The sequence below is a fragment of the Ahaetulla prasina genome, chromosome 6 (genome assembly GCF_028640845.1).
Source record: "Ahaetulla prasina isolate Xishuangbanna chromosome 6, ASM2864084v1, whole genome shotgun sequence".
Classification (NCBI taxonomy): Eukaryota; Metazoa; Chordata; class Lepidosauria; order Squamata; family Colubridae; genus Ahaetulla; species Ahaetulla prasina.
Window position 1 is genome coordinate 3,682,743 of NC_080544.1, and position 24,031 is coordinate 3,706,773.

At 41.7% G+C, this 24,031-nt stretch overlaps 1 protein-coding gene across 1 annotated transcript in view; it reads left to right on the plus strand.

Annotated features, from left to right (window-relative positions):
- Positions 1-24,031, plus strand: part of GRID1 (glutamate ionotropic receptor delta type subunit 1) — an 896,787-nt gene that overhangs the window by 416,806 nt on the left and 455,950 nt on the right. Inside the window, exon 3 of the mRNA XM_058188407.1 lies at positions 8,244-8,528. Within this exon, the coding sequence (XP_058044390.1) occupies positions 8,244-8,528 (285 nt within the window). The remainder of the gene's footprint in view (positions 1-8,243; positions 8,529-24,031) is intronic.

The following is a 24,031-nucleotide window of genomic DNA, read 5'->3' on the forward strand; positions in this document are numbered from 1 at the left end:
CCCTGGACTTCGACAATTACCTGACCTCCGGACCTTTCACCGCGAACTTAAGACTTATTTATTCTGTCTTGCTGGACTGGCTTGAATTTTTAAATTTTTAGCTGATTTTATGGGTTTGTAATTTTTATTAATTTTATAGGGTTGATTGTATTTTAATATTGGGCCAAATTGAATAAGTTTTTTAATGTTTGTTTTTCGTATTGTATGTTTTGTTGCTGTATTTTATTTTGGCTGTAAACCACCCTGAGTCCTTCGGGAGAAGGGCGGTACACAAATTAAATTATTATTATTATTATTATTATTATTATTATTATTATTATTATTATTATTATTATTATTATTATTATTATTATTATTATTATTATTATTATTATTATTATTATTATTATTATTATTATTACATTCCAGGCATTGACAACTCTGTTACTGAAGTTGTATTTTCTGCAGTCCAGTTTGGATCGGTTTACCATGAGTTTGTATCTATTGTGTGCTCTTGTATTGTTTTGGTTGAAGCTGAAATTATCATTGGCTGGTAGGACATTGAAGCAGATGGTTTTATGTACTATGCTTAGGTCAGACTGAAGACGGCAAAGTTCTAAGTTGTCTAAGCCTAAAATTTCAACTCTGGTGGCATAAGGTATTTTGTTGCGAGCAGAGGAGTGGAGGACTCTTCTTGTGAAATATCTCTGGACTCATTCAATTGTATTAATGTTCAATATGCTGTGCGGGTTCCAGACAGATGAGCTGTATTCAAGAACTGGTCTGGCAAAAGTTTTGTATGCTCTAGTTTGCAGTTCAATATTACTGTAGAAGCAGCTATGCAAGATTAGGTTAACAACTCTTAATGCTTTTTTAGCAATGCTGTTATAGTGAGCTCGGACACTTAGATCATTTGAGATGAGTACTCCAAAGTCTTTGACAGAATGAGGGTCGTCTGTTAGGTTGTATCCGTCCAGCTTGTATTTTGTGTTCTGATTTTTTTTTGCCAATGTGTAAGACAGAGCATTTGTTGGTTGAGATTTGGAGTTGCCAATTGTTTGACCATTCTGACACATAGTTAAGGTCTTTTTGTAGTAGCATTGTAGAGTAGCCACATTGTCAGTGGTGTTGAATAGTTTTACATTATCCGTAAAGAGAATGCAGTTGCTTATAATATGATTGCAAAGGTCATTTATATAAAGTATAGAGTGTGGGTCCTAAAACGCTGCCTTGGGGGACACTGCTGTTAACAGGTGCAGGGTTAAATAAGGTGTTCCCTATTTTGACTACTTGCTGCCTGTTTGATAGGAACATAGCTATCTACTCATGCAGGAATCCAGAAATGCCATAAGATTTTAGTTTTAGAAGTAGGTTGTCATGTACCACTGAATCAAAGGCTTTACAGAAGTCTATATAAAATTGCAACTATTGATTTACCCTGGTCGAATTTTGAAGTCCATATGTTTTTGCAGTGTAATAGTTGCAGATTGCAGGAAATTTCTTTTCTAAAGCCAAATTGCTTGTTCGAGAGTAGGTTGTTAGTCTCTAAGTAGAGAGTAATGGATTGATTTATGATTGATTCCATGACTTTGCAGGTGACACAACATAATGAGATTGATCTGTAATTATCAACTAGGCTGGGGTCACCCTTTTTGAAGATAGGGATGGTTGTGGCTAGTGACCATAAGTTTGGTAAGGAGCTGGTTCTGAAAGATATTTCGTAGATTATGCTAAGTGGTTCTGCTATGGTGGTTGAGAGCTTCTTTAGGAAGTAGGCAAGTAATCCATCAGGGCAATCAATGCTGTTTACAAAGACTGAACTGTATTGAAGAGGCTGGCCTTAATAATTTCATCATTACAGTCTTTCCCGTTTGGTCCTGGATCTTGAGTCTTTAAATTTGTTGTTTACGAAATTGAGAAGGCCTGGGTGGATTTAGTGCATATTAGGTTTTCTTCTTGTTTGCTGTGATAACTGATGCATTCTGCCTTTATCTATCAGCCTACGGTTTTGTAGCGACTTTTGAAGTTAGCTACGTAGCCAGTTCTGTTTTGCACCAAAGAGGGCTTTTTTTTTTTGGTCTGAAGCTTCCTTATTGTTATGGATAATTTATTTTTCCTGGTTTTGGGGGTTATTAGTGGTACATATAGTTTGATGATTCTTTTGACTTCTTGCAAAAAAAATGTTATAATGGTCTTCGGCAGTGATGCACCTCAGCACCCTGACAGATATAATACTTATGATCCAATCTTAGATTTTTTTCCCTGCCTAGCAAGCAGCAGCATGTACACCTACTGTATCACTGTGAGATAGACTGGTATGAAATCTGAAGGAAGAGTAACCCTGTGGAGATGGGACATCCCATCCATATTCAAAAAGACAATTGTGGTTAAGAGGTAAAGAGGCACAGGGGAAGAAGGGATTTAGGGAACGTTGGTGGCCATTCCTGATTGTGAGTTATGGGGAGGCTGGGAAGGAATGGAGGAGATAGCCGTGGGTCTGTCAGTTGGATGCCATATGTTGTAAATAGCAACTCAGCCTAAGTAGAAGGAAATCTGGGAAGACACATCTTAGGGTATTCAGAGGGACTCTAACTTCAGGAACTCTCAAGAAGAGGCTGGGGAAATTTCTCTTGCAGTTTCTAATGGTCTGTATTTATCCCAGATGAGCATTAAAGATGAATCTTACTGAAATCTGTGTAGCTTTTACTTCCTTAGTCTTGTTCAGTTGTGTAGGCCTTGGTAGAGCTTCAGCTCAATTAGTCACAGAGTCCTAATAAAAGGCTTGTGTTAGGAAACAGCATCTTGCTCTTTCTGATGTTCTTCACATAATACACATGTTTGTATATTATGCACAAACACACATATATTGACCAGGATTGAAATGCTACCGGTTCGCTCCAGTTTGGGGGAACCAGTAGTGATAAAAACTACTGGTTTGGGCAAACCGGTAATTAAAAAAAAGATACCGGTTCAGTCGAACCGGTAGTTAAAAAAAGCTACTGGTTCGGGCAAACAAGTAGTTAGCTACTGTTTCGGTTGAACCAATAGTTTAAAAAGTTACTGGTTCGGGTGAACCGGTAGCTAAAAAAAGCTACAGGTTCCTTCGAACCGGTATTTCCGACGATCAACCGTGCTGCAGGGTTTAGCCTTGCTAGAAAGCAGGAAATCCTGCTTTCTAGCTAAGCTAAATCGCTTGGCACAGCTGATCCCCCCTTCCCAAGCCTCCTTTTGGTGCACACTGCACATGTGTGCAAAGCATATGCTTGGCATGTAGTGCACATGTGCAGCCAGTGAACCGATAGCAAACCAGTTCAGATTTCACCACTGATACTGAGAATAAGTAGCAGGTTTCAAGTATCCCTAATATCCCTGATATACAGTGTTATTTGGTTTCAGAACTCCATGGAAGTTCCCTTCAATTCAGATGCAGTTGAAGTGAAATTGTATTCTTGTTGCTCTCAAATCTACCTTCCCATTTGGATTATTTCTCCAGTTTTTTTGTTGGGCCTGTTTAATTTCTGAGTTCTGAATTAACTACACTTGGTATACTTCCTCAGAGGCATTTCTGCTAATCACTGTTACCCCATGAACACAGCATACTGAAAGTGTCCAAAAGAACCACAAGGCCCATCCAAATCCAGCAAATTTAATTCCTGCTGGGAAATTTCCAAGGGCCAAATCATATTATACATGAATATTATTTAAGATTTTCAGAAGTGACTTTAATTCATTGAAATAAATTTACTAAAGTTTTGTTCTTAATTAGCAATTTAGCCGAAACCCTGCACACATTAGCACAATGTTCTTTCAATGGTTCTAAAGAAACTTGCAACCTGATCTAATAATCCTCTGCATTGGTTTTTGTGGGATTTAATTTCATGTAAATATGTTTAGAAAAAGAGACATGAAATATAATCCTATGCATATTTACTCAACCTTAATATATTCATTACCTAGAAAATGAATGTATGATGGATTGCAGTCTTAAATACTCATGTCCTGAATTATGGATAAACTATTTTAACCAACATAAACCAGAAGGCATGCATTCTAGTGATTTATCTGCTTCATAACCTTTTTGGAATCAGTGGAGATCAGTGGAGAAATTCTGTGTGCATGGCATGCAAGAAAACCTAAGAATATTTCTGAGCTAGAAAAATTCTGCAAGGCATAGGGGAGAAAATTCAAAAGCAAGAATACAAAGCCTTTTATGTGAGAAACAGAAATATTTGGAAGGTGTTATTTCAGACAAACAGGCATTACTAAGACAATTGCAAATAAATAGCAAGTGACTGATTATGTGCCATCAAGTTATTCCTAGTAGCTGCATAGATAAAATTTGATCCATGGTAATCTATCCCTAATTTGTACCAATCGCCACTATAACTATGCTGGTTGCCCTCTTCTTTCCTTTCCTTCTGTCTTTCCCAGCAATAAGAGCCTTTCCTGAGAGCTAGGTGGATAGAAAAGATAAAGTAATAAGTAATCCATTCAAATCTTCTAATCCTGCTCAAGCAGGAGACCCTATATCATTTCAGACAAGTGGTTGTCTAATCTGCTCCTTAAAAACCACCAGTGATGGAGCACCCACAACTTCAGAAGGCAAGCATTAATTGTTCTCACTGTAAGGAAATTCCTCCTTAGTTCTAGGTTGCTTCTCTCCTTGATTAGCTTTTATCCATTGCTTCTTGTTTTGCCTTCTGGTGCTTTGGAGAACAGGTTGATCCCCTCTTCTTTGTGGCACCCCCTCAAATATGAGAATACTGTTACGTGTTCGCCCCTAGTTCTTCTTTTCACTAGACTAGACATATGCAATTCCTGCAACCATCCTTCATTTATTTTAGTCTTCAGGCCCTTAATCATTGTTGTTGCTCTTCTCTGCACTCTAGGGTCTCAACATCTTCTTTATACTGTGGTGACCAAAACTGCATGCAGTATTCCAAGGGTAGTCTTACCAACGCATTATAAGGTGGTACTAACACTTCGTATGACACTTCTTTAAGTTCTGGAAGAAGATAATATTCGGAAGTGTCTCAGGCAAATACATTCACGAGGATAGAAGGAGAAAAAATAAAGCACAGCCAAGCTTGCAAGACACTGTTAATATTCAGTAGTCCATCTTAATAAAGGAGAGTTCTAGTTTTTCCATGTTAATCATTCTGGTCTACCTGGGGTGGAGGAAGGCTGAGATATGCCTAAACATTTGCATACATTTGTAAATAGCTGTGACATGTGCAATCCATATTTGATAAAGTATCAGGCTTATAGGTTTACATGTTTGAAGGCAATGAATTATTTTCCTTCAGTTTCCCAGCAAATTTGCTGCTTTGCTAAAATGCTTTGAGAATTGTAACTTCAAGAATTAAGAGGCAGGGATTGAGGGTAAGGCAGATATGCAAAGAGATCTGGGGAGAAATCAAGTGATTTTTTAAGGGGAGCAAATCCACAGCAAGATCTAGAGATTTGCTCTTACATATTTTCCAAGAAGGGTTATTTCCAGATCAATTGTAGTCACTTTTTCTCTATCAGCTATTTTATTTGGCTTTCCAGAAACTGTTACACCACTCCTAAATCTCATTTTTAACCCTTTATAAAGTCACAAATTGGAAGGGACTTTCTTCAGCTTTAAGTTCAAATTGCCTACTTGTCAAATGCCAGATTTATTTCTGCCATCAGCCTGTTGTAACTCAAGAGAAACATGATCTGCTAAAAGAACTATTTCTGTTAGCTAGCTGATCCCTGAGCCAAATGCCACATATGTGAGGGAATATTAACCCGACAATATCCCCTTAAAATCCTTATGTTACTTGATACAGGAAGGAAACTGTGGTTCTAAAATGAAAATATAAAAAGGTTTATATCTCTGCTCTATTTTATCTCTGCTCCATTGATAAATAGAAAAGTCTGATTGGGCAAAATAGCCATCTACATTCACTCTGATCCTAGGTTGTTGTTTTTTCTCCCTTATCTTTATGTCCACTCCTTATGAGATTAAATTTATTAGCTACATAATATTTTAATCTTTTTCCACCAAGGAGTATATCCAGTGGTGGGGTTCAGCTGGTTTGGGCCGGTTCAGGCGAACTGGTTGTTAAATTGTTGGCTAGCCCCTCTCTGCCCCTTCTAGGAGTCCCCATGCATCCTGTTTTGCTCCCAGGAGGCTTCAGGGAGACCTACTAGGCCCAAAACGGGGCATGGGGGTGTGGTGCCCCCTCCCATGGCCCATTTTTTTCTCCCAGGAGACTGCAGGGAGTCCTACTAGGCCCAAAATGGGGCATGGGGGGTACGGTGCTCCCCTCCTTGCAGCCCATTTTTGCTCCCATGGGGGTGCAGGAGGCTGAGTGCTGCCTGTCACACACTATGGCCACGCCCACTATGGCCACGCCCACCCAGCCGGTCATTAGGGCAGAGAACCGGCTGTTAAATTATTTTAATCCCACCACTGAGTACATCAGAACTGTTCCTATCCTAACCCTGAATTTGATGATGTAGTGTTTTCATGTTACAGACTCATATCTTGGGATGAAAAGGAGAAGAACATCTCTCTATATGTATTTTAAAAAATCAGTAAATTTAAATAACGAAGCTGATGAAGATGTGAAAAGGGCTTTTCCAAGGGCTTTTCTTCCTTCCTTGCACAAATGTACTAAATAAAAGAAAAATCCACGTCTTTGGTTTCTGCTTCTGGGTGGACCCAAGATTAATATTTTTTCTGAGCATTTTTTATATCCCAAACATCAATGTAGTGTTATTTAACTTGGTTAAATATATATTTGACTAAAATCATTATTCAGGTCTCCAATTATCTCTGGGTAGGCTTCAATGAGATGCAGTGAAAACCTTTTGCCAACTTTATATATTTATACTATCTAATTTATATAACACCCCCCCCCCATCTCACAAGTTAGTGATTCTGGGAGGCATACAAGAAACTAAGTCTAAAATCTAAAATGTAAAGAGATTAAGGTTTATGTTCTCTCCAGCTGCTGAAAGACAACCCAATGTCTTTACATATCCTGAACTGCATTATTAATTGGCCTCCAAATATTTTATCCACTAACATCTTAAAACATTAATGATTCATTAACAATAACAAATAATACTTCACAAAGTCTTGTGATGTTAATTTATAATGTCAGGTTTCCTAGAAGTCTTTTTATGTACATTCTCTAAGAATTATTCTTCCATGCAACTCAGTATTAAATATAGTATCTACTTTGATATTTTAGAGAAGGAATAGCTCCCTTTACTTCTTTTGAAAGTGGTCTATGAGGCTGGAAAAAGGTTTCGGGTTTTTGCTGCACAATCTAACCCCCTCTGAAGAAAAAATGGGGAAAATGTATTAATTTGAAAACTTTGGATGGAATTGTAATATTCTTAGTAGAATTATTTTTCTGAACAAAGGGAAAAATGAAAGGGTTGATCATAATCTTGATTGGCATTTAGCAGCTCCAGAAAATTCTGGATTCTAATTTTCCATGTTTCAGATATCTTCCAGCTCAATATTGCTTCGGACAAAGGAAGAATCTAGCTGTTTTATGAGATAAAACGTATTTGCACCAAAATACATTTAAGACCAGTAAATACCAGCTAGCTCGATTAATTGTTTTCAGTCTTTCTGGCTTTAAATGATGGTTTATTCATATCCTGTGAGGGTTTGTCAAGCTGTCACAACTCTAAGCTGGTGGACTTCTTGGTAGACTTTATAACATTTAAGTGTGATGGGATGCATGACCTCCAATTTTTAAAACTTTGTCCTTTTAATATTATTTAATAGTAATTTGTAAGTTTAATTCAATTTGGATACTGCCAGACTGCAACTGGCACTCGATAGTTCACCAATAGTAAAATAGGATTAATGGTTAAGGCACCAGGCTAGAAACCAGGAGTTAAGCAATTTAAAACTCTCATTGTGTAATATGAAACGCCATAGATTGCATTTTTGAACAAGAGGCAGCTGCTTGCCTATCGTCCCTGTCCTAATATTCCTTTTTCACTTACTCTTTTCATGTATCCAAATTATGTTTATACTTTTACCTGTGATCTTATATATGATTGACAAAATAAAATAAATGCATAACTTGCTTCAGCTCTAAGTATCACTGCATACCCTTTTTAAATGTCAAGCTCCAAAGACCAAGAAAGACTCACAGAGTAACTTCTAAGTTTCCTCACTTATAGACAGGACGCTTCCAAATTAAGCAACTACTTGCATCTTTTTTGACCTCACTGACGATCCTCTTCCTTTCCTTCTTCTCTTCCAGCCTGTGACCTGATGACCCTGGGGATTTTAGCCTTAGTGACTTCTACTGGTTGTGCCTCCGCCAATGCCTTGCAGTCTTTGACAGATGCCATGCACATCCCTCACCTCTTTGTCCAACGCAACACAGGAGGTTCTCCACGGACAGCATGCCACCTAAATCCTAGCCCAGAGGAAGAGGAATACACCTTAGCAGCCCGGCCCCCTGTTCGGCTCAACGACGTGATGCTGAAGCTTGTCACTGAACTGAGATGGCAAAAATTTATAGTCTTCTACGACAGTGATTATGGTAAGTGCCATGTTTCATTTCAAAAGATTTTCTATTTCTTTTTTCTGCACCTCCTTTTTTTCTGAATATCTTTTGCTGTTATCTGAAGAAGGTAGACCAAAGACACATTTTGGAACGGTGGGTTTTTTGTGTAAGTTTTGGGTGGAAAAATAGCTTTTGAATTGAGAAACTTTTCTGATTTCCCTTGACTGAAAGGTTGCTGTGAAAACTAATTTTCACCCATCCTGCAAGTTGCTTAGCAACATCTTATCAAGATAGCCGAAGTTTGATTTATCAGAGCCTTTTTCAGTAAAATATTAATAAACTGTTTGCATTGATTGGCAGGGTTCATATATTGCATGCAATGCAAGATTAAGGAAGGCAACATCAGTCTGTCCTTACTTATGTGCTTCTTTTTCATTATCTCTTTGATGATTCCTTCAAAAGTTTAATTTTCTATGAGCCACAATTGCAAGATTCTTGTTACAACTTTTTTCACCCTGTTTCTGTTTCTTGGCGGACCCTCAAGGTCTGATATAGTAGGGACAGCATTTCTCCGCATCTCCTGCTAATTCTTCCTCAGTTTTGGTTCATGGGCTGTTACCTCAGTTGTCTACAGGGTTCGGTTAGAGAAGGCTGGACCATCTGAAAGATCTCAGTTAAATGTAGCAATGAGACAGAATGTTGTTTATTCAATAATCTGTTGCAATTTAGTTTTGAAAAACTAATGCCTAGTAAGAGATGTAACTGCTGGTGTTTCCAAATGCCAGTGGTGTACTAATAGATGTTTAAGCACTATCTCTTCAGGCTCCATTGCTGTTGTCCCACTATGCTGCTAGCCATGGAAGCCATGGAAGAGCAGAAGCCAATGCTTCCAGAAGCATTGGCTTCTGCTCTGCTCTCAACCGGCTTGCAAAATACTAGAAAATTTAACAATCAGCACTTGTGAGCCGGTGCAAGCTTGCTTTAGCTCACCACTACCTGGTTTAGTAGTCCTCGGCTTACAACCATTCATTTAACAATGGTTCTGAGTTACAGCAGACTTAGAAAAAGTGACTTACAATCCATCCTCAAAGTTCTGACTGTTGTGCCACCACCCAAGTTCATGTAATCACAATTCTTGCTTTTAAGATGGTTGCAACGTCCTACAGTCAGATGATCATAATTTGCAACCTTCCTGTTCAATTGAGGAAAACATCCTGATTTGAACTACTCAAATGCAACTGGCTCCGAAATAGCAGCAAGAGCAAGAGAGGGTTTTGCTGCTATTTAGACCATGGAAACTTGTGTTGTACACACATATCTGGCAGACTTGATGATGTAGGAATTCAAATTGGGTTCCCACAGTCCTAAGCCATAAGCTTTTTTTTAAAAAAATTTTTTGAAAGCATGTCTGATCTACCCAGTAAAACACAGATTTATGTAGAGTTGCAGTTTTGGGACAGTCGATGCAGAATTAAAATATGGAATGTGTTGACTTAATTTAAGATGTGTGTCAGGGAATGTAGATTTAATAGTTGTAAGCTGATGGAAGGTTGTAAGTGGAAGGTTGACTCAGCCTTCCATCCTTTATAAGGTAGGTAAAATGAGGACCCAGATTGTTGGGGAGGCAATAAGTTGACTTTGTAAATATACAAATAGAATGAGACTATTGCCTTACACACTGTAAACCGCCCTGAGTCTTCAGAGAAGCGCGGGATATAAATGTAAATTTTAAAAAAAGTAACTGAAAGCTGATGCAATGGGAATGATTCAGCATTTGGAAACGTCTGTTTAAGACTCTGGTGGGGTCCACACAAGACTGCTACCATTTTAAGAGGTGTCTATATATAGGTAACCATTAGAGGGCATATATCTCTCTCTCATCATGAATCTCATTAGTCTCCTTGTGTCCATAGCTGTATGACAAGGTATCTACCACATATATGTATTTATATATTTAGTTGTATATAAACCACTGTTAATTATCTAGAGGCTCTGTGTGCTGTGTTTTGCTCCTGGGTTTATCTTATAATACTAGTCACACTGCAAACTCTCTGACAGGTTATGGGCCCAGTCCAGAGAGAAGGCCAGTAACTGGAGAGCCTAGAAAGAAGTGTAACTGCTGGTGTAAGATATGAGTGTGAAAGAGTCCTTTCCATTTTTGTTGTGTCTTGGACAGCTGATATGTGAAACTTCATTAGAAAAAGGGTTCTTATTTAAATACACCAATGTTACAAAGCTTACGGTAGTTCTACAGTGGTCTTTGCAAATAATTTCACCATGCTGTGTGGTAGTTTATGGGAGTTGCAGGAAAGAAGATTGATGAAACGTGTTCTGGTTTGTTGACTTTGATTATGATGGACAAGAGTGTAGTATAGTTTTTACAGAATTACAGAATAGTGTCAGAAGGAGCCTTGGAGGTCTTCTAGTCCAACCCTTGCTCAAGTAGGAGAACCTATACCATTTCAGACAAACTGTTGTCCAGTCTCTTCTTAAACACCTCCAGTGTTGGAGCACTCATAATTTCTGGAGGCAAGCTGTTCCACCGATTAATTGTTCTCACTGTCAGAAAATTTCACCTTATTTCTAAATTGGTTCTCTCCTTGGTTCATTTTTTAGAAACCTACACACTTTCAACTGGAAATCAGTTTGTTCTAGCAGTAGTAAGACTTTATGATTGCTTAAAGAGCATATTTCATTGACTCCAGCTAATGATGATTCAATTCTGTTTTGCAATAATGGGCACAATGGCTTTGTCTTGTCACAATTTAGATTTTTTGATGACAATAGCGAAATGATACTGCTTGATTTGGTACACAGACAAAAAGATGTCTCTGTGTGTGTATGTTTGTGTGAATAGAATATTTTTGTTCCCTTCTGGGGATATAAAGAGATAATTTAGAGTACAGAAGTATGTGTTTGCACAAGGACAGGTTGGAAACTGCCTTGTTTGCCAATATTGCTCATTTGTTTTATTGTGCAACAATGATTCAGTATAATTAGGAAGGAAAGAAAGTTTAAAATGGAACTATTCTTAGTAATGTAAAAATAAGCTTAAATTGCAGATTTCTGAATAATAACAAAAAATCAACTAGTTTATAAACAGTCTGGTTCTGTGCTAGCTTAAAAGAAAAGCTCATTATGTCCAACAGGCAATAAAAACAGAACTATATCTCTGCAAAATAACAGAATGATTAGGCTCAATTGAAATATATCCCTTGTGTTCTGAAGTCCAATTCTATGCATATTTACTCAGAAGATTTATTTTGGTTGTAACTTTGTTCAAGAGAACTACAATTTTTTTATTTGCTGCAACCTCCAGTAATGTTTAGTTCAGAGGGTTAAAGGAGCCCTGAAACACATCCAGAATGAAAGAGTTCAAAGAAAAGAAAGAGGTTCAAGTAAAAATGCATTGGGCATGACTTACCAGAACTATACTAGGCGGGAGTCTCAAGCATTTCTGCTTCTTTTCCATTTTCTTGCACAGTGAGAGAGAATAAAGAGGTTACAGCAGTGGTAGTCAACCTGGTCCCTACCGCCCACTAGTGGGCGTTCCAGCTTTGTTGGTGGGCGGTAGGGGTTTTGTCCGATACTGAAGCACTTTCCTTTTTTTTAATTTAATTGACTTTTTAAAAAAAATTTCATAGCATTATTTAAAAACATTTTCATTAGGTTTTCATAAAACTCCCCGTGACAATTTAAATTTCTGAAAATATACTATTTGCATCGCCCGTGCGTAAGTTTAGTTCACGTTACGTAAGTGAAACTAAATGGCGCTATAGTGCGACCGCAAACAAAAGAGCCTCGTCCCAGAATAGCTCGCGCATCTCCCCCCACACCACCCAGCTGTAATAGACAAGCAGAGCTGGTAGCTGGCGCCCCCCAAACCCAATCCACGATGCACGAGAGGCATGCACAGATGACGATACACGGCGCATTACTGTGGAACCGGTGGGCGGTTAGAAAATTTTACTACTAACAGAAATACAAAAGTGGGCGGTAGATATAAAGGTTGACTACCCCTGGGTTACAGGTACTCCTTGACTTATGACCATACTTGAGGCTGGAATTACATTTTAGTCATTGTGAGTTATCACATGGTTGCATCCAATTTTATGACTTTTATTGTGCTGATTAAGCAAACATGACGGTTGCTAAGTGAATCTGTTTTATCTAACAGATGGGTTATTTTTGCTGGAAGCCAGATATAATAAATGTCAGAAACAGTAAAAAAAGAAAACATACAAAATTTTTGGTCAGGTGATCGTGGGACACTGCAAATAGCCATAAACATGTGAGCTGGTTGCCAAGTGCCCCAAATGCGATCACATAATCACGGGGAGCAGTTGGAATTTCAAAAATAGGATGTAAGTACTTTTGGGTGAGTCTATCGTAACACTGAATAGTCACTAAGCAATTGGTGGTTAAGTGATCCTGCTTTGAAGGTGTAAACTCTGTCAGAATGCATAAAACATGATGTGTCATTTAAATGTTTTCCTTTTTCTTCTTTTCTGGCATGGGAGATGGGAGCAACTAAAACTGTTTACTCCAATATTATTGTAGATCTTACATTTTGATTAAGGATATGTTGTCCAGCTTATCATTGTAACACCCTCTAAAATGGGGGTACCAACCAGTGGTCCATGGTCTGTTTTGGTGGTCCGCAGAAAAATTATTTGCATTTTTTATATTGCACTAAATACTATTTAACTTTTTTAAAAAATTATATTAACATAACATAACAACAGAGTTGGAAGGGACCTTGGAGGCCTTCTAGTCCAACCCCCTGCCCAGGCAGGAAACCCTACACCATCTCAGTCAGATGGTTATCCAACATTTTCTTATAAATTTCCAGTGTTGGAGCATTCACAACTTCTGCAGGCAAGTCGTTCCACTTATTAATTGTTCTAACTGTCAGGAAATTTCTCCTTAGTTCTAAGTTGCTTCTTTCTTTGATCAGTTTCCACCCATTGCTTCTTGTTCTACCCTCAGGTGCTTTGGAGAACAGCCCGACTCCCTCATATTAGTGGTCCTCGGGATTTAAAATTATGAATTTAGTGATCCCTGAGGTCTGAAAGGTTGGTGAACCCTGCTCTAGAAGCTTGAGAACTGTGGGTAGAGTATAGAAATAGATGTAATAAAGAGATGAGCACTCCCTCCCTTCCAAATTGTGGGTGATGGGCTAAAACTGGGGGCTCTGCCTTTTCTGATGATGTTGTACAAAGCAATCAGAGAATCATAGGGCTGAAAGGGACTGTGGAGATCTTAGCATCATTCTGTTACCCTCCACCAGGCCACAAGGGAGAGGTGAAACCTGCCACAGGTACAGTAGCCTAAAACTGCGTGTTTCATAGGGCTGCATAATCTCTTTGCATTTGGTGGGGGGTTCTTTGGAGCAGAGGTGAGCATAGCTGTAAAATTGACACCTTGAACCAAACTTTCTGCCTCTGCAATTCAAGGAGAAGATGCAGCTGCTTTAAAGAGTTGTAGAAAAGGGTTATCAGAACACCCACACACTCTGTTGCTGCTTTGCATCTTTGAATCCCAAATATTGTCCATCCCAATATTGTAATTTAGTTAGGTGCAGACCAGGAATAATGTAGAGAAATATATTTCCTTTCTACTCCAGGGTTGAACATTTTTCATTGAAAGAAGCAGATGGCTTGTCTGGCTGCAAATACCAGATGGTTTGGTGGGAATCCATGTGTTTAATGTTTGGTTTAATTCTGGGAGCCTTTTAGGTTCAAGATCCTTCTTCTCTTCTAGGAACTGCCAATTACTGCCAATCGAAGGATTAACTCAGATCTATACCCATTTATAGGTAGCAATGCTACCGGTACTCTAACTTAATTAAAACAAACTACCTTTTCCACCATTCAGTACACAGCCAATTTTATTACTCTTATTATTACAAAATAATTGTAATAATCTATTGGTCTTAGTTGGGTTAATTTGATCTGAAATTTGATGGTACATATGATGTAATGCATTCCAGTTTTGATTACTGCTTCAGCACTTTGCATTTTTTTTAAATTAAGTGCAGAGTTTCTCATTTGTGTTGGTCTTTTTATTTCGTAATCCATATCCACCTCTAACAGGTAATTGCACTCTGAAATAGCTAGACTATTTATCTCTTTACTTATGTGTTTATGGTTCTCTAGATTCATACACTAAAAACAAATGTTTAGCTATAAATCCCTAACAAGAGCTATCTGGAGCCTTACTTCTGAACTGTTTTAACTCTGCTCATTGCTATAAGAAATATTAAAGCAGTCCATTTGATCAAATTCATGTTTCTTCACTCTTCTGCCTTCCAGACATGTGATGATTACATTACTCAGAATTCCAGTTGGAAACATCCCTAATTGGGAATGCTCAGAGCTGGAATCCAAGCATAATTAAAAGCCATTAAATTAGGGGACCAGTATGGAGTTCCAGTGCTGACTATTGTAAAGAAAGCATAAAAATAATAAGCTGAAAGAAACAAAATATGGTATTTTAGGCGATGTTGTAGCTGTAGATATTGGGGCCCTTGGCAGATTTCCCTGGTTCCATTTTTATGAAGGCCATTACTTTCAAATATATGTCAATCAGCATCCTATAGCTTTCATATGTGGCATAAGACCTCAAGAGATGACTGGAGCTACCCTTCTTTCAAGAATCTTTCAGTGACAACTAAATTTGTATAAATACAGGTACTGTCAGGTGCAAGAAATCAGGAACCAAGTTTATTCAAATGAGTGCAGGTTTATTCCATGCTACCTGTAAACAAGAACCTGAAGTACTAACAATGAAGGCAAATTAGTGGTAGATAAGAGTCAATGGAATTCGAGGTGGGCTGGAATTAGATCTCTTGTGGATGTGAAGGAATTCCAAACTGATGACGTATTTTACCCATCCTTCAGGCTCAGGGGAAGTCCTTGTCTTAGAGGGTCTTGCCTTGGTTTAATGGCTATTTGTAGTTACTACAGCACTGAAATTTGTTTTTCACATGACCATTGCAGCATCCCTTTGGTCACGTGATCAAAATTTGGATGGCAAGAAATGTCATAAAATGGAGCAAAACGTACTTATCAACTGTCATTTAGCAACAGATAATTTGGACTCAATTGTGGTCGTAAGAAGAGGATTATCTGTATACAAAGTGAAACACCTCAACTTTCTTTGGTTCTTTCTTTAGCCAATAATAGAAAGAGAAATGGTATAGGGAGAGTTGGCTATGTGGCTTAGCTTGGACCAGCTGGTCTTTGAAGAATGGCACTTGCTAGGAAATAAGGTTTCCATGACTCTGTTTCATGCTAGATGATGATGATGATATTGCTGGATTGAAATAAATCTCATCCACAAAATTGGCAACAATTAGGGTCCTATTACTGATTGTGTAATCTCCCCCCCTAAAAAATGCATCACTCTTAGCATAAAAAAAATCATTGGGAAAGAAATAGGTTCATTTTCCACTGTTGTGACAGCCATCTGAAAATATGAATGGAATCAGGAAAAGAGAGCAACATCATCTGGATTAGTATGCATTATGTATGTATTAGCATGCAGAGAAGGAGAATATTATCTTAGTTTGTTTAAATTCTGAGCTGCGGTGTTATTAGACAGAGCAAAATATTAACACTCGGGAACTAGGAAATGACAATGTTAATTGCCTTCCAAAGTAAGATCATAATTCCGTTGAGTCTGACAATGCCTGCTGATCTTCAAGAGCGTACCTCGTAATGAACTCAGTGGAGATAAATATCCAGGGCACTTAGTTTGAATATAGAAAACTCTAAAAGTAAAAAAGAGAAAAGAAGAAAAATCTCAACCCCAACAGATTGAGGTGCAAATCTATATCTCATCTATCTCCATACCTGTGTTTTGGCAAAAGGTCATGCCCCAAAAACAACAAAGGAGTCATGGAAAGTTCATTTACTTTCTACAACTGTAATGCTCTCTACATGGGGCTCCCCTTGAAGAGCACCCGGAGGCTCCAACTGGTCCAGAATGCGGCTGCACGGATAATAGAGGGAGCTACTCATGGCTCCCATATATCACCTCTCCTGCGCAAGCTGCACTTCACGGGTGCAATTCAAGGTGTTGGTTACCACCTTTAAGGCGCTCCATGGCACAGGACCGGGATATCTACGGGACCGCCTGCTGCCACCAATAGCCTCCCATTGTCCTGTGCGGAGGGTTTCCTCAGGGTGCCGTCAGCCAAAGAATGTCGGCTGGCAACCCCCAGGGGGAGAGCCTTCTCTGTGGGGGCACCTACCCTTTGGAATGAGCTGCCTCTGGGGTTATGTTTGCTCCCCGACCTCCGGACCTTCCGACGAGAGCTCAAGACCTTTCTGTTTTACCGCGCAGCGCTGGCCTAATTGTAATATAGCTTTTAACTTGGGTTTTATTATCGTTTTATTAATAGTTTTAATGGAACTTGGCCTAATTCAATTAGATTTTTAAAATTATTTTTAATTTATTGATGAATCTGTTTTATGTTGGCTGTAAAGCGCCCTGAGTCCTTCGGGAGAAGGGCGGTATAGAAATAAAATAAATAAATAAAATAAATAAATAAATAAATTTGAAATTACATTTTGAAGGCAGCCAGGAAACAAAATCTGGTCTGTTTCTAAACCATGCTGGAAGTTATTGCAAAGGAGAACTGAGCTTTAGACCAGGCATCTCCAACCTTGGCCACTTAAAGACTTGTAGATTCAATTCCCAGAATTCTGGGAATTGAAGTCCACAAGTCTTCAAGTGGCCAACATTGGAGACCCCTGCTTTAGAGGATAATAAGATTGTTTTGATAGGACAAACAAGAAAAGAAATCCAAGATTAAGGGAAGCTGACTGGAATTAAAGGGTGAATGTTGGCTGAACAAACACTAAGAGGCCACCAGAGATGATTGAAGATATGGAACATCTGAGAGGGATGGGAACAGTGTGAGAATATTTTGTGTTTTCACATCCTACCACTCAACCTTACTTGGCCCCATGGAAAGAGCTTTGCCTAGCTTTTTTCCAAAGTCCCTTCTGGACAACCTTTACATATTGAAGCTTAGTTTTTAATTCTCCTGGTCCACCTCTAATAAAGTATACTGTAGAGGTCAAAAAGATTTTATACCTTTTTGACCTCTACATACTCAGACATTTCTGGCACAGACGCGCTCCATCCCTTTTCATATCAGGCTGAAAGCAAAGGGTGAATTAGACCAGCAGTATTAAAAAGTGACTGCAGTAAATTTCATCTTCATCCAGTTTTTATATTACCAGTCCAAAAAACTCGGTTAAAATTAGCAGTTGGCAAGACCTCAAGAGGCTTCCAAGTTGTGTGTTGTAACTATCCTAATTTCTGAAAAGTATGAATACATGATTCATAAGCACCATTGAGAAAACCTCATGATGAAAATATCTCTTGTTGAAAATGTGTTCACATGTCATGTTGAAAATATGTGTGCATGTGCCTGCATATGTATATGTCCATGTATATAATTTTTTAATCATTTTAATTTGATCTTATTTTCCTATTCCAAATGGCAAACAGATGCATCATTCTTGAACATTCTGTGAGCGAATTGTGCTGTACTAGATTTTTAAAAAAAAATCAATTGTATTGTTTATTTATTTATTTATTATTCATATTTGTATACCGCCCTATCTCCCGAAGGACTCAGGGAGGTTCACAGGCATATAAAACACTTATATACAAATTAAAATAAACATTAAAAAACTTATTCTAATGCCCAATTATTAAAAATAGAAATATAAATATTAAAACCAATTTAAAACCCCTATAAATTTAAAATCTAAGCCAGTCCTGCACAGATGAATAAATGTGTCTTGAGCTCGCGACGGAAGGTACGGAGGTACGGAAGTTGACGGAGTCCTGGGGGGAGTTCGTTCCAGAGGGTGGGAGCCCCCACAGAGAAGGCCCTTCCCCTGGGCGTCGCCAGACGACACTGCCTAGCTGACGGCACCCTGAGGAGTCCCTCTCTGTGAGAGCGCACGGGTCGGTGAGAGGTATCCGGTCGCAGTAGGCGGTCCCGTAAATAACCCGGCCCTATGCCATGGAGCGCTTTGAAGGTGGTTACTAAAACCTTGAAGCGCACCCGGAAGGCCACAGGTAGCCAGTGCAGCCTGCGCAGGATTGGTGTCATACGGGAGCCACGAGGGGCTCCCTCTATAACCCGCGCAGCCGCATTCTGAACTAACTGCAGCCTCCGGATGCCCTTCAAGGGGAGCCCCATGTAGAGAGCATTGCAGTAATCCAGGCGAGACGTCACGAGGGCGTGAGTGACCGTGCATAGGGCATCCCGGTCTAGAAAGGGGCGCAACTGGCGCACCAGGCGAACCTGGTAAAAAGCTCTCCTGGAGACGGCCGTCAAATGATCTTCAAAAGACAGCCGTTCATCCAGGAGGACGCCCAAGTTGCGCACCCCTTCCATCGGGGCCAATGACTCGCCCCCAACAGTCAGCCGAGGACTCAGCTGACTGTACCGAGATGCCGGCATCCACAGCCACTCTGTCTTGGAGGGATTGAGCTTGAGCCTGTTTCTCCCCATCCAGACCCATACGGCCTCCAAGCACCGGGACAACACTTCGATAGCTTCGTTGGGGTGGCCCGGTGTGGAAAAGTACAGCTGGGTGTCATCAGCGTACAGCTGGTACCTCACACCGAAGCCACTGATGATCTCACCCAGCGGCTTCATATAGATGTTGAACAGAAGGGGCAAGAGGATCGACCCCTGCGGCACCCCACAAGTGAGGCACATCGGAGCCGACCTCTGCCCCCTGTCAACACCGTCTGCGACCGATCGGAGAGATAGGAGGAGAACCACCGATAAACGGTGCCTCCCACTCCCAATCCCCCCAACCGGCGCAGCAGGATACCATGGTCGATGGTATCGAAAGCCGCTGAGAGGTCTAATAGGAACATCCTCTATCCCTGGCCCTCCAGAGATCATCCACCAACGCGACCAAAGCCGTCTCAGTGCTGTAACCGGGCCGGAAGCCGGACTGGAACGGGTCTAGATAGACAGTTTCATCCAGGTGTAAGGGAAACTGATATGCCACCATACTCTCTACAACCTTCGCCACGAAGTGAAGGTTGGAGACCGGACGATAATTACCTAAAACAGCCAGGTCCAGGGAAGGCTTCTTGAGGAGGGGTCTCACCACCGCCTCTTTCAAGGCGGTCGGGAAGACTCCCTCCACCAAGGAAGCGCTCGTAATTGCCTGGAGCCAGCCTCGTGTCACCTCCTGAGTGGCCAGCACCAACCAGGAGGGGCACGGGTCCAGTAAACACGTGGTGGCATTCAACCTCCCCAACAACCTGTCCATGTCCTCGGGAGCGACAGGGTCAAACTCATCCCATAGAATGTCACCAAGACCACCCTCAGCCGTCTCACCCGCGTCACCGCAATCTTGGTCCAGACCATCCCGAAGCTGAACGATTTTATCGTATAGATAACCGTTAAACTCCTCAGCACGTCCCTGCAACGGGTCATCCCGCTCCCCCTGGTGTAGGAGGGAGCGAGTCACCCGAAACAGGGCGGCTGGGCGGTTATCTGCCGATGCAATGAGGGAGGAGGCGTAGCTACGCCTCGCTTCCCTCAATGCCACTAGGTAAGTCCTAGTATAGGACTTCACTAGTGTCCGATCAGTTTCCGAATGGCTAGACTTCCAGGAACTCTCTAGGCGTCTTCTCCGGCGCTTCATCCCTCTCAGCTCCTCGGAGAACCAAGGAGCCGGTTGGGACCTGCGCCAGGTCAGAGGCCGCAAAGGCACGACACAGTCTAAGGCCCCCGCCGCGGCCCGTTCCCAGGCCGCAACAAGTTCCTCAGCCGAGCCGTGAGCCAGACCCTCAGGAAATGGCCCAAGCTCCGTCCGGAATCCCTCCGGGTCCATCAGGCGCCTGGGACGGAACCAACGTGTCGGCTCCGTCTCCCTGCAGTGGTGAATGGCGGTCAGAAAGTCCAGGCGAAGAAGAGAGTGATCTGACCATGACAAAGGTTCAGTGACTATTTCCTTTAAGTCCAGATCTCTCAACCACTGACCAGAGAGAAAAATCAGGTCCAGAGTGCCACCCCCAATGTGAGTAGGGCCATCAACTACTTGGGTCAGGTCCAAGGCCGTCATGGAAGCCGTGAACTCCCGAGCTGCCGTCGATGACGAGCCGGAAGATGGCAAGTTAAAGTCCCCCATGACTAAAAGTCTGGGGGTCTCAACTGCCACCCCAGCCAGCACCTCCAGGAGCTCGGGCAGGGCAGCTGTCACGCAGCAAGGAGCCAGGTACGTGATCAGCAAACCCATCTGACACCTATGACCCCATCTTACAAAGAGGGATTCGCACCCGGCAATCTGAGGTACAGTGGTCTCCCTCGGCTCTAGACTCTCTCTAATCACAACCGCCACCCCCCCACCCCTACCCTGAGCCCTCGGCTGATGGAATGCACGGAAACCCGGCGGGCACATCTCAACAAGGGGCACCCCCCCTTCAGTGCCCAACCAGGTCTCCGTAATGCCCATAAGGTCCGCGGAGCCCCCTGTATAAGATCACAGATAAGGGGGGCTTTGTTCACCACGGACCGAGCATTGCACAACATCAACCGAAGGCCCAAGCTCTGAGGATCCTGACCATCTGGGGAACGGGAGAAGTCCAAGGGGTCGGAGCGCGTGATCGCTTTCAGACATCGAGCACGCGCTCCCGGAAATTGATATGACCCCTCGCTTCCACCATACCTGCCTCTCCCACTTACCGTGTCGATAGAACCACCCTCACGAATAGGAACACCCTCCTCCCCCATAACCTCCGAACCTGATAAAGAAGAACCGCCGCGAGCATGTGCAGGAACTGGCCCCCCACCCGACGGGTTACCCCCATTACCCGCCCTTACCCTCCCACCCCTTAAAAATTCCCTCTCTAAAAAACCCCACAAGCTCTTCTTTTTCGCATGCCACCTCTGTGGGTCCCAAGACCCGTCATGGAGGCCGGCCCTCGGTAGTGAGGAGGGCCATTCCTGCGAGGCGGGGGCACCTCGCAGGCGCAAGAGTTCACAAGAAGTATAATGCATAGCAGCTGAGGATAGAAATCGGCAGTATAGAGGCTCCATCTCTGAATGGCAAGGTGATAACAGATGGTACTAGTCCAGAATGAGGACAGACAAAGAATGGAACAGCAATTGGCACCGAATGACAGTCTGGGTGGTAATCTGTCCGGTGCATAGTCCAAACATCCTGGAACCGGGGGTGAGGGGAAGTGGCACTCCGGTCGCTGGCCATGTCTTCCTCCGTCTTCCTCTGTCCCCAAATAGATCCCTTGTCTCCCCCAGAAAGTCCTAATAGGACCAAAAACGGCCATAGAAATCCCAAAAGGCCGAGGGGGGCATGGGTGATGTTATCACAGTCACAGACTGGTCACAGGGGAACAACTCCGGGATGCCTCCATCATCTCCCCGCAGTCCTCCAACAACCACCTCCAGACATGGCCAGGAATAAATCCTAACCATTCCAGAGGCCAGGTCTCTCCAGACCTCTCCCTCCAAGAGGCGAAGCCCATATAAGAGGCTAAACCTCTCCGAGAGGCTGGAGGATGTGAAGGCTGCCAAGTCCACAGTCCGGCAGCAGGGAGAAAGCCAAAAAGCCATGGCAGCGAGGCAGATGGCAATAATAAGGCAGATGGCAATAATAAGGGTAGATGTAATACCTCCGCTATCATCTAGATCGTCCAGGGGGCTGTAGGCCCAAGTTGCAGAGGCAAGAACCCGAGAAGTCCGGAATCCATGATCAGAAGATGGGCTGGGAAACGAGCCAGAGACTAGAGACCAGCCGGCTAGAAGAATCGGCCGAGAAACGGCCAAAGAAAAACGCCGACTCATCGCCCCACCTCCGAGCCTAAAACATGGCCGCCCAGGTCCACCGCTTGCCTACCCGGCCTCGTTCTCAGCAGGCATGTATGTGAAAAAGTCCGGAGACCTCTCCCATGGCTGCCAGAGGTAAGATCTACCGGGCCGGGGACAGCAAGCAGCTAAACGGGCGGCCGAGGCATCGCCAGCATCGGAGGGGCCTCTCAACGCCGGAGCCGAATCTTCAGCGCCGCGCCATCTTGCGCATGCGCAGAGCCAATATCTGTTGGAAGCTAGCTACACTTAGAGTATCTTATCGTAAAACAAAAGTCCTAAATTAGAGTCTTGGAACCAACCTGACCCTTAAATGTCTTAAAAAAAAATACTGGGTGGACTTTACATGTTTCAGTCCTTTTCAATTTCATATTTTTGGTGCATAGGTTATTTGTGAGAGAATTTTTTCTGCAAAAGTTTTGAAAGCTGAGAAAATCATTTCCTTCCCTTCCATCCTTTCAAAATTTAATCTTCCCAGGATTAAGGATTTCAGAATTTTCAACACAGTAGCAGCTCCATGATTTTTATTTGTGCCTTTTTCAGATAGCAATTTGCAACCCCATCTCCAAATAATTCTTGTCCCAGTGGTTCCAAGCTTTGTTCCTCAAAGGCCTGTATTTTACCAAGAAACTTACCCAAAATATTTGGTTTTCTTAAAGTGGGCATCAAAGTTTTCTCCACAAAGCATGAAAAAAAATATCTTGGGAGATATTTTAACAGAATAACAGAGTTGGAAGGGACCTTGTAGGTCATCTAGTCCAAGCAGGAGACCCTAAACTGTTTGTCCTGCTGACAATAAGGCATACCAGTTTATTTAAGATGCCTAAGCATTCTAGATAACACATGCTAGAAAAGTAAACATCTTCCTATCATTTAACCTATCAGTTAAATTTATTTGAACTTTGAACTTAAATGAGATATATGACAACATGTAATCTCATCAACCCTAATCTACCAATGACAATATCCCTTCCTTCCTTCCTTCTCTCCATATGCATCCATTATTTATGTCTGCCTAAATTTTTTACAAAATCTTCTCCTTCATTTCCAAACTGTTCTGGTTTTCTGCAGTTTTCTGTTGAAATGTTGAAAAGCCCAGGATCCAGACCAAAGCCTCTGGAACTGCACTTACTTCTGCTCCCTAAAATAATGTTTAACCATTTAGAAATATTGTCCAGATGCAGTCATTCTGACCATTCTGAATCCATCTCACAGTTGTTTTATCAAGCCCATATTTTACCCTTTCATTAACTGGTCCATTAAAGAGGCAGCAGGTTTGAACAAATTGCCATCCTCACTCAGATGGAAAGCAGCCAATGTTTTGTCCTTGTATGCAATGAAGGTTCATCCCTGGCTGGACTAGGTGTCTGAAGGCTCTGATTTAGTAAAGATCTAGCGGTGCCAATTGTTCCATTGAGGAATTTCAGGCAGGTTCTAAAACATATGAAGAACATATGAAGAGGGAATCGAGCTATTCTCCAAAGCAGCTGAGGGCAGGACAAGAAGCAATGGATGGAAATTAATCAAGGAGAGAAGCAACTTAGAACTAAGGAGAAATTTCCTGACAGTTAGAACAATTAATCAGTGGAACAACTTGCCTCCAGAAGTTGTGAATGTCCCAACACCAGAAGTTTTTAAGAAGAGACTGGACAACCATTTG